The sequence below is a fragment of the Pseudochaenichthys georgianus genome, unplaced genomic scaffold, assembly GCF_902827115.2.
Source record: "Pseudochaenichthys georgianus unplaced genomic scaffold, fPseGeo1.2 scaffold_350_arrow_ctg1, whole genome shotgun sequence".
Taxonomy (NCBI): Eukaryota; Metazoa; Chordata; class Actinopteri; order Perciformes; family Channichthyidae; genus Pseudochaenichthys; species Pseudochaenichthys georgianus.
Window position 1 is genome coordinate 295,802 of NW_027262960.1, and position 11,388 is coordinate 307,189.

General features: G+C 39.6%; 2 protein-coding genes across 2 annotated transcripts; one reads left to right on the plus strand and one right to left on the minus strand.

Moving 5' to 3' along the window:
- The first annotated feature begins 670 nt into the window (after positions 1-670).
- Positions 671-1,591, plus strand: LOC117442215 (olfactory receptor 11A1-like). Its single transcript, XM_034078215.1, has one exon. The coding sequence runs from the start codon at positions 671-673 to the stop codon at positions 1,589-1,591; it is 921 nt and encodes a 306-aa protein (XP_033934106.1).
- A 7,145-nt stretch (positions 1,592-8,736) lies between these two features.
- Positions 8,737-9,681, minus strand: LOC117442211 (olfactory receptor 51L1-like). Its single transcript, XM_034078210.1, has one exon. It carries the CDS (start codon positions 9,679-9,681, stop codon positions 8,737-8,739), a length of 945 nt encoding a protein of 314 aa, XP_033934101.1.
- Between the last annotated feature and the right edge of the window lie 1,707 nt (positions 9,682-11,388).

Sequence of the window (11,388 nt, forward strand, 5' to 3'; positions counted from 1 at the left end):
AGCAGATATGTTCACCATGGTAATAAAAGTAGCAGTAGCCGGGTATATTGCACAAAGTATTATATATTTGTTAGATTAGATTTGGAGGATGAAACCCTCTTGAATGCTCACACATGCATGCACACAGTGAAATGGGGCCTCTGCTTGTAACCCATCCTAGTATAGCTATTGAGCGGGCCCTCTCCCAGCAGTGCCAGTCCACACTCCATGTTGAGGTCTGTTCGGGGACTTGAACCGACAACCCTACGGCACATCAGAAGTCTGGTAGCTCGGTGTACAAATGTGCAAAATAATCTGAGGGTTGTCTGAAGATAGAAAAGTGAAGACCTCGTTTAATATCCAAGATGTACAGATATATTTCGCTGGTTAGGTTTTGACCTGCATGAAGACAGAAGATTTGTTTTGCCCCCCCCCCCCCCCCCCTTGTAGGTGTCCACATGCCTCTAGAGTTTCATTCATTGGTTTACAAGTTGCTCAGATCTTTGTGAAAAGTTTTAGTGAGATCTGTGGAGGGTGAAGAATCTGATAAAGAGGAATCCACAGAGCGGAGCTGTTCACTTTCTGAGGTGCAGGTTACTTTACATGAAACATTTCAAACAGGTTGTATGTTTTCATATCTTAATTCATGTATACTGTTAACATAATCTGCCTTGTTTTATACAAACTATGAATGGCTGGTGAATATAATGTGACATATATAACTCTTGATGGGCATGTGGAAGTGCAGAGGTATAGATATCTTTATTTTGTGATCATGTTTACTGCATATGTTCTGATCATCTGCAGTAATTCCACTATTGTGTGCATCATTGTTTTACACAGAAACCTCCATGAGCCTATGTACGTGTTCATTGCAGCTTTGTTGATTAACTCTATTCTGTTCAGCTCTGCTATCTATCCAAAGCTTCTGATTGACTTTTTATCAGAGGAACAGATCATATCTCATTCAGCCTGTCTGTTTCAGTGGTTTATTTACTACTCTCTAGGCTGTTCAGAATTCCTCCTGTTGGCAGCCATGGCCTATGACAGATATGTGTCTATATGTAAACCTCTGCAATATCCAAATATCATGAGAAAAAGAACTGTTAAAATGTTCCTGATCCTAGCTTGGCTTCTGCCTTTTTGTCAGGTGTCAGTGCCGATGATAGTGAGTGCTAACAAAAAACTCTGTCACTTTAATTTAAAAGGAATAATTTGCAACAGCATGGTTCAAAAACTGTATTGTGTGACTTCAAGACTGCTGAACATATACGGCTTGACTGTTCTCGTAACTGCAGTAATTTGTCCTGTGCTCTTCATTCTTTTCACATACATCAGGATAGTTATAGTTTGCTATAGAAGCAGTCAGGAGGTCAGGAGGAAAGCTGCACAGACCTGTTTACCCCATCTTCTGGTTCTCATTAACTTCACTTGTTTGGTTTCATTTGATGTACTTTTACTTCGAATTGAAATTGATTTTCCCAAAACTGTACGTTTAACATTGTTTTTACAAATATTGTTGTTTCATCCTCTCTTTAATCCCATCATATATGGTCTGAAAATGAAGGAAATTAATAGACAGCTGAAGAGATTGTTCTGCAAACGTGTCTAATGCTTCACAACTGATGACTGAGTTCAGTGATGCTGTTGTGTCATAATAATGCAGGGATGTGATTGATCTAATCATGGCACATTAGGTAATTGGTTTATTGTTGTATTATTGTTGTCCTAATGCATTCATTTACAGTGAAAATCTCTTTATTTATGGACAGGACAACAGAACATTCAGGCAGTAGGTGATGATTGCAATTGTAAGCATGATGATATTTCATTACATATTGAAAAAGCAAACACTCACATGGCAGTAGACTGTGTTGTCCATTGAATATCTTAAAGCAGGGGTGTACAAACTACGGCCCGTAGTCCATTTGTTATTGGCCCACAGCAAATTCTAAAAGTATAATGGAATCTGGACCCCACCTGAAACTTCTTTTATATTGTGCATCTTCTGGTCCTAGATACTTACTTAGACAGATCATCGACTAAGAGAATAACATAATCTAATGCTTTTTGAAGTCATTTATCAACAATACAAACTTATTTGATGTGTGGAGAACCTTAAATGCAACAGGTAGAGAATATTCCTTTCACTCTCGAGTTCACAACGTATACACCAGAATAGATGATTTCCTACTCGATGGTAAACTTTTCTCTGGGGTTAATGATGCGAAATATCACAATATTATCATATCTGACCACTGTCCTGTATCTATGTCACTGAGACCACTGGAGCCAAAGACGGCTAGATCCTGGAGGTTCGACCTCCAACTATTAACAAGGAAACCATTTTGTGAATACATTAAGACGCATATAGAGGTTTTTTTCCAAACAAATGATAAAGATGATGTTTGACCAACATTGTTATGGGAGACTTTTAAAGCGGGTGTGTTATCTCTTTCCAGGCACCGCAAAGAAAACGGGACCGCATTAAACAATCACAATTAGAGGAAGAAATTATAAAACTGGATACAGAAAACGCCACCCTACCATCTACTGAGTTGCACAGTAACATTTCTTCCCTTAAATATGAGCTCAATCAAATACTTTCTGAGAAAATGTCTAAAGCCTTTATTTTTACTAGTCAGACATATTTTGAGTTTGGGGATAAACCACATAAACTGCTAGCGAGACAGCTGCAGAAGAGGGAAAGCGACAGGGCCATTCACAGGGTAAAATCAGAGGAAGGCACTCCCTTGACCTCTCATAGGCATATCAATGACATGTTTCGCCGGTATTATGATGATTTATACAACTCTAAGGCCCATGCACAACCTGAAGCTGCGGATCAGTTCTTGGATGCGTGTGACCTGCCCACATTAGAACAGAGGGATTGTGACTCTTGAGAAGGACATTACATGTGAAGAAATTGAAAAAAGACATTAACGCACTAAAACATGGCAAAAGCCCGGGGCCAGATGGGATGTGCAATGAATTCTATAAAAAGTTTAGCAATATGCTGGATCCTATTGTGTTGAGGATGTACAGGAAAGCGTATGAGACTGGTATGCTGCCGCCAACACTAAACGAGGCAACTATAACAGTGATTCCTAAAAAAGGGAGGGATTCAGAACAAGTGGGATCGACCAGTCTCCCTTTTAAATACATACCAGAACATTCTTGCTAAGACCTTATCGAGGAGACTCAGCCTCTATAAGGCTAAACTTGTACACCCTGACTAAACTAGGTTCATCCCAAACAGACACTCATTTCATAACCTCAGACGCCTCTTCAATGTTATGTACTCTAACAGACAACCTGAAGGGGATTTGTTTATCCTAAGTTAGAGTGCGGAAAAGGCCTTTGACTGTGTGGAATGGTCCTACTTATATAAAGTTCTAGAACAATTTCAATTTGGAACAAGATTCATCTTGTGGGTTAAGTTACTTTACACAAATCCAAATGCTAGAATCCTCACTGACCGGACTCTCTCAGAACCATCTAACCTGCACAGGGGAACAAGGCAGGGATGTGCACTTAGTCCGCTACTGTTTGCTCTTGCACTAGAGCCCTTTGCCGAAACAATCCGAGCCAACACAGAGATTCATGGCTACAATACAGACTACACTACAAATAAAATCTCACTATACACGGACGATATTTTGATGTTTATAACTGAACCACAGTCTTCGGTTCCTATTTTATTAGAGACCATAGACCTGTTTAGCTCTTTTTCTGGATACAAAATCAATTGGACCAAAAGCGAAGTGATGCCTGTACACTGTAAAGACACAAGCGTGCTAGAGAGCATTCCATTCAAATTGGCTTCAGAAAAATTCACCTATCTAGGAATAGAGATCACAAACAAATTTGACTCGCTATTTGACACAAACTTTGTGGCCATTCTAATCAATTTAAGACAAAAATAGAGTTTTGGAAAACACTACCAATTTCCTTACTAGGTAGGATCAACGCAGTGAAGATGATCTTTCTCCCTCAACTGTTATACCTTTTTCAGAACATACCTTTATATATCACTAACGCCTTTTTCACAAAACTAGATTAGATAATTATCCCCTTTATTTGGAACTATAAATCCCATAGGATTAAGAAAGGTCACTTGTGCAAGAATAAGACGAAAGGGGGGCTGACTCTGCCAGACTTTATGCGCTATTACTGGGCGGCCAATATTCGTCGTGTCTCCTACTAGCTAGACGAGACGGTTGTACTCGCATACTGGCTTGACTTGGAACGAGAAGAGTGCCTACCCTCCTCTCTTGGTGCCATAGTTATGTCTTCCGTGCGTCTTAAAAAGTCATACCATAATAATAACCCGATTATTCATAATACCATTCAGATTTGGAGACAAATTACAAAACAACTTAAATGTAGGGCCCTGTCCTTCAATGTTCCCCGATCATCAAACCGATCGTTTACCCCTTCAATTATAGATGGAACCTTTGACAGATGGAGAGAGTTAGGAATGGGTAGCGTCAGCGATTTATACATCCGTGGTACATTTGCATAATTCCAGCAGCTTCAGGAAAAGTATGGGCTGGCTAGGGGGCGGATTTCTTTAAATACCTCCAGATTAGGCATTATGTGAGGACCCACCTACATGACTTTGGGACTGCAACACCTGACAAGCTTGACCACTGTCTGAGAGACTGTTTAGCAGAGAGACATACAGTGTCATTTATATATGACGTACTACAAGACTACGGACAAGTTGATACAAAATGTATTAAAAAGGATTGGGAAAAAGAGTTTGGTGAGGAAATAGCAGAGGACACCTGGGACAAGGCCTTGAAATATGTGAGCATCTGTTCCCTTAACGTCAGGCACTGCCAGTTCAACATTTTACATAGGTTGCACTACTCTAAAGTAAAACTCCATAGAATCTTTCCCGAATTGTCACCAACCTGTGAGAAATGTGAACAATCAGAGGCAGACTAACTTCATAGATATGTGCTATGCCCTAAACTACAGAACTTTTGGGTCGCAATATTTTCATTCTTGTCAAAAGTCATTTAAAGTACAACTACAACCAGATCCAGTGTTAGTGATACTAGGCACATCTGAACAACACACTTCAAAATGCACAACTTCATCTCCTGTCCTATGGCCTCCTCTGTGCAAAGAAACGTATTCTCCTGTAATGGAAATCAAAGGATGTGATGTGATCTGGGCTCATCTGCACCACTCTGTTTTTTGTTTTTCACAATTAAATGTTTTCATTAGATATATACTTGTTGTATGTTCTTTCCCACTATGATTAGGTAGGGCATTCATCATGCTATTCCTGTCATGCTATGTTTTTTCTTCCTTATTATTTCTTGTTGGCTGTTATCTTTGTCTTCTATGTTGGAAAAGGGAAGCATGATTTCCTCCCCAAAGAATATGTACTACTGCTTACACTTGTATGATTCTTCTCAATAAAAATATTTGAATAATACTATTTTACATCTTAAATATATTACATCTGTTACATTTCAAATAAATTCAGTCTATTAAAGTTGAAAACATGTTCAAACTAATCTTAGTTGATGAAAAAAAGGCCCAAAACTGATTTGCAGAAGAAGATTGAAATAGACCCTTCATATCTCCTTATTATGAGCTGTGGGGTGCCTCAGGGCTCCATATTGGGACCCCTCCTTTTCTCACTTTCAAACTTGACTTGACTTATTATCAGCAATCTGAGGCTTCTGTTTTAAGGGATGAGCTACCAACACAATAAAGTAAACCCTCTGGAGAGCTGTGTTTACTTGTGAGACTTGTTTTCTTAACCTGTTAAACCCCAAGGTCCCCGCCGATGTGTTATACCAGATTAACGGAAATAATCTCAGCTAACTGACGATACAAACCATTTTTACCAAAAGAAAACACAAGTCTCATAAGAAGCATCTAAATGACCCCTTAGCGAAAAATGCTAACGGAGATTGGCACAGAACTCAAGATAAAAGTACCCTTATTACTTATCGTAGCTGCACATACAATATATACGATTAAAGCTGAGGTTGCACAGATTATTTAGGTATATAGTATCATCACTGAGTGATCCGGACTCGCGACAGGGGAAGCAAACACAGACATCACAAAACGTACCTTTACGGAGCTTCTAGGGAGATCGTCTCACCGTAGCTGTCAATCTGATCAAAAGACGTGTTCAATGCTATTAAAACGAGAACAAACGTGGCTGAATCGGTTAATCCATAGGTTTTTAACGTTTCTGTATAAAAAAATGATTTCATTTATAATCCATAATTCCATTTGTATGTAAAAATCGCAGAGCAAAAGTTAGCTGCTAATGGTAGCCACCAGAGTGGCTGCTGCTTCCGGTCTTGGCTATGCGGCAGTCTAACACACACACATTACCAAATAAGGACTATGTGGGAGTTCCCCTCGATTCCATTGGCTCTGACGGTTAGAAAGAGATGTCACATGTTAAAATCCAGCAAGGGGGGCCAGAGATAAGGAAAATCCACCCAAATGGCCCCAGAAGAGGTTTTCTTTTGCTAAATCTGTCTAAAAAGGTCAAATATCACTTGTTTTGCATCAATCTTGATACAGGGTACTTACTATATGTTGTACTTTGGATTCCTAAAGCTTTTAGTCTACTAACCCATCATCCAAGGGGAGTTTTCACTATAAGTAAAAAAGAATGTTTGGACGGGGTTAAGCTCCTCGTAAAGAGACACAAAAACATGAACCCGCTATGCAAGAATACTGGGACGGAGACTTAGGTGAAGTGTCAAAAAGACTGGATTTAATAAGTCCACAAAAACCCAGGCAGGGGACAAAGCAAACTCTGAACAGAGTGGGGAGAACGTGGAGCAGGGCTGAGACGGAGGTTGGGCTGGACGTGGCAGGCAGGACGGAATGGAATGTGGAGTTTCTGGAACAGGCAACAAACAGAACAGGATTAGCATACGAAAAAATCCAACATGAAGAGTATACAAAAGAACTAGAACATCTAGTCAGCCGGAACTGGAGTTTACCACTGTGAGTATACGAAGAACTGGCCAAGTCTGATGATCGAACCGGAGTTTTAAACAGCAGCAGGTGAGTGGTGATAATCAGTGATGATGAGAAACAGGAGCGGAGGTGAGTTGGCGGAAAACGGAAAGTAGGTCAACCACGCCCAGCCAGGAAGACAGACAAACAGATAGATAAACAAACAGAAAAAAGGAGAAGGAGATACCGCAATTCCTCACAGACGGACACTATAATTTACAGTTTTTTACCATGTTCAATCTGAATTTTCTTTAAAATAAAAAACATCTATATTTATTCTGACCTTTCCACATCCAACTCACAGGTTTATCATTACTTTGAGAAAAAAGATTATTAAGTTAACCCTTTTAGAAGGGAAGATATGGTCATTTGTTCTGGGAATGTCATTTTCGAGCCTGAAACCTGAAAAACAGGCTCGGGGTTTAACAGGAGCATATTAAACTATCGAGCATAATTTACCTACACTTGATTGATTTCGTTAACTTATAACTTAACTTATGAGGCAATATACCTCACCTTTGGGAGGGGGGGCCCAACCCTTCTTATGTGTTTCTGTATGTGGCCCTCAGTGAAAAACGTTGGACACCCCTGTCTTATATCAACATTATATTTTTCCTATATTTACAAAGGATACATGATAACACATAATAAATACAGTAATAACGGCAAATGGTAAAACATTAAAATTGTATTGAGGGGCCAAACACAAAATTCTCTGATCAAGAAGAAGGAAGACAGGTGGATCAAGTGCAGCCAAAGTGGGATTTTATTCAATGCATAAATACATACATTATTTTACAGCCTTTACTTTAGCATTATTTTACTGCCCTAATTCCTAATATGGTGTCTAATGATATTACAGTCATACAGGTAATGTGTGAGTTGACCCAAATGCCGAGTTCAGTTGTACTCTTCTAGTGGGGAAACCTTCACAGCACCTCACCAGGACGGAGCTGCCATCCATGAAGAACCTCTACTCCCAGCTGCTCAGGAAGAGAGCCCTCAGGTTTATGAAAGACCCCCATCTCCCCAGCAACCAGAGAGAATACCCTGAAACACTCAGATAAAACAAACAAAATATCGATTAAATTATATAAATAAAATGTAAATAAAATGAATACGGCAGGGGGGGGGTGTCTACAGAAGGTCCAGTTGTGATAGATACTGTTGTTTTTATATATTTCTTTATGTCTTGTAATGGCACTCTTGAGAACCCTGTGATCAAATTGTGTCATACATTACATAACTACAGTTTTGTAAATGGTATGACAATAAACCTTTCATCTTGAATCTACATATCCACCCTCTGAGGCTGTTCTCTAATTACCCTAATCCATTAATACACACGCTACTATAATAACCTTGCTTTTTCTAAATATAATAAAACCATGCACTCTTGCTATTGATTGCCTGTGGACAACGCTGAGTATGCTCTGGGGAAAACACAAAACTCTCAGATCAAGAAGAAAGAAGACAGGTGGATCAAGTGCAGCCAAAGTGGGATTTTATTCAATGCAGAAACATACAGGCCAACATTACAAAATCCTGCCTCTCTGTGTTCAGATGTTCTTGTATAGCCTTTACTTAAGAATGTATTTACCAACGTAATTCTTAATATTGTCTCTAATGATATCAGAGTCAGACAGGCAATGTGTGACATCGCCCAAACACCTTCAAACTACACAATCCTAATTGTACTCTTCTAAAATATAGGAAACACAATCTAACATGGTCAACATACTCCTTTTATATTTCAGCAGCAGGACCCTTCTTCAGAAATCTTAATATGACTCCTTTGATTTGAGGCAGACCCAGGCCATACACGATAGGGTTATTGAGGGGGGGAATGATCAGATACTCTAAGGACAAAATAACTGCGATGCTTGGATTCAGTTGATCAGCCTCAAATCGAGTCAAAGACAACTCGCTGAAGAGAGAGATGGAGTAGGTCATAAAGGACACGATGTGAGGCAGGCAGGTTTGTAACGCCTTTCCTCTGAATTCAGACGATCTCCTGCTGCAGACCAGCAGAATCCGTAGATATGTGTACAGGACGAAGAACAGGGGGAAGAAGATGGTCGTCACCGTAACAAACTGACCAGCTATGTTGTTCAGAGTGGTGTCCACACAGGAGAGCTGCACCACAGGCCAGTTAGAGCAGAACATCCGGTTCAGTTTATTTCCACACAGCGGTAATTTAACAGTAAGATAGAGACACACACCGATAGCTAACACAGGGTATAAAACAGCAATAAGCACAAGAACCTGCACCCATTTGAAGGTCATTTTACTGTGGTAGTGTAAGGGCTGACAGATAGCAATGAACCTATCGTAGGCCATGATGGTGAGGATGGTCAGCTCACAGGAAGCATAGGTGTAAATAACATACATCTGAATAAAGCATAATGGACGTGAGACCAAATGAGAGTCAGAGAGGATGTCCTGCAGGAACCTGGGGAAGAATCCAGCTGAGCCATACAGAGAGTTTACACACAGACAGCTGATGAAAATATACATGGGCTGATGCAGAGACTTCTCCAGGAACACTGCCAGAATAATGACCATGTTAGCAGAGACTATAGTCACATAGATGAACAGACACAAGATGAAGAACAGGTATCTGAGGGGCCCAAAGTCTGCAAACAGAGTCAACTGAAAGTAGGGAGGGTTCAGGCTGCTGTTGCTCTTCATGTCTGCTCCAAAGAGAGGAACAATACAGGAACTGTTAATGAGAACTTCTTAGCAAAATGTCAGATATTAATACAAAATCAGCCTGCATGCATGCATGTGAATTGCAAAATCTCCTACAGTTGTACGGGACAATATTAAATGTAAGTGCTAGGAAAATCTCACCTCCACATACAATACATGCAGCACGAATCTGGCATTTCTCAGTTATTCAAACAGGAGTTCACAGACTTACTCAGTCTGTCTATATATGGGGGAAAAGGAGGGAATATGAATGCACAATAAAGGAAATGTTCTAAGCAAAATATCCTATTTCAACACACAGTAACCTGCATCCATGTGAATGGCAAACGTTCACATTATTTCACACTCGTACACATTTCTTCCTTCATGTTTGCAAGTCGGCCTGAACAGAGAACACATTCATAGAAAGAACAAGAGTTATAGAAAGGAGAAGCAAGACTTAAGGAAAGGTCACAAGCAGACAATAATCAATATAGTCTCATTTGAAGTAAGTCAAAGATAAGTGAGAATATATTCTTTCCTTATGTTAAATACATATATGTGCACACATACTTGTATGCAGAAGCAGTATACACATGTATACAGTATGATTATCTACCTGTGTCCAGGTACTAACAATAAAACAACATATGCTACTCAATATTCATATATTAATATGAATACAAAATCAGCCTGCTTGCATGCATGTGAATTGTAACATCTCCTAGGGTTGTACGTGACAATACTGTGCTGGGAATATCTCACCTCCACATACACCACATGCAGCAAAGGTCTGGCCTGTCTCAGTTATTCAAACAGGAGTTCACAGACTGACTCAGGCTTTCTGTCTCTGGATAAAAGGAGGGAATATAACTGCAACATGTCCTAATTCAACACATACAATGCTAAAAACCACAATAACCTGCATGCATGTGAACGGCAAACGTTCACAGTTGGACCTGACAATAGTAAATATACATTCCAAGTAACTGAAGAAGTGATGCACACAAACTAAGACCTTCTCATAAACTACATGCACCACAATCCTGGCATCTCTCAGTTATTCAAACAGTATTTCACTCAGATTTCAAATGTGTGTGCACCTAAAGCAAAAAGAGAGGTGCATTCAAAGATCAACCGGTAAAGGAAAGGAGAGGAAGACCTGAAAAAAAGGCTGAACGTGCCCCAGCCAGCATATAGCATCATCACATTGAAGGATAATGAAAGTGAGAATATTCCACAACATATACAGTATGTTAATCAATGCTTGCATAAGAATAACAGATTAAACTAATTCAACACTTTCAGTACATCAGCCAATTGAAATACACTCATACAGAATAATTATTGACTTACTGATTCCATGCCTGAAAGTGTGCTGTAGGAACTTTTACATATGTTATACTTGTGTTCAGGTCAGCACGATAACCTTGAAAGCTTTCAATATAATTAGGACAACTATGAAAGAGATCCACAGTCTGTAGTGTGTTTTACAATAGTTAGACAACTGAAACAAACAGCAACATTAAGTTCTAAGATTCAAAGTAGGAACTAACAATAAAACAACTTATCTTACTCAGCTTGTTAGTGAGAGCTTTGACATGATGAGAGGAAGCCCCCCCCCTGTAATGATCCACTCTGAAGAAGCTGAACACTTTATGTTTGTCTGCTGCTAGGATGCAGACGTGCACAGGCAGGGCCCAAAGG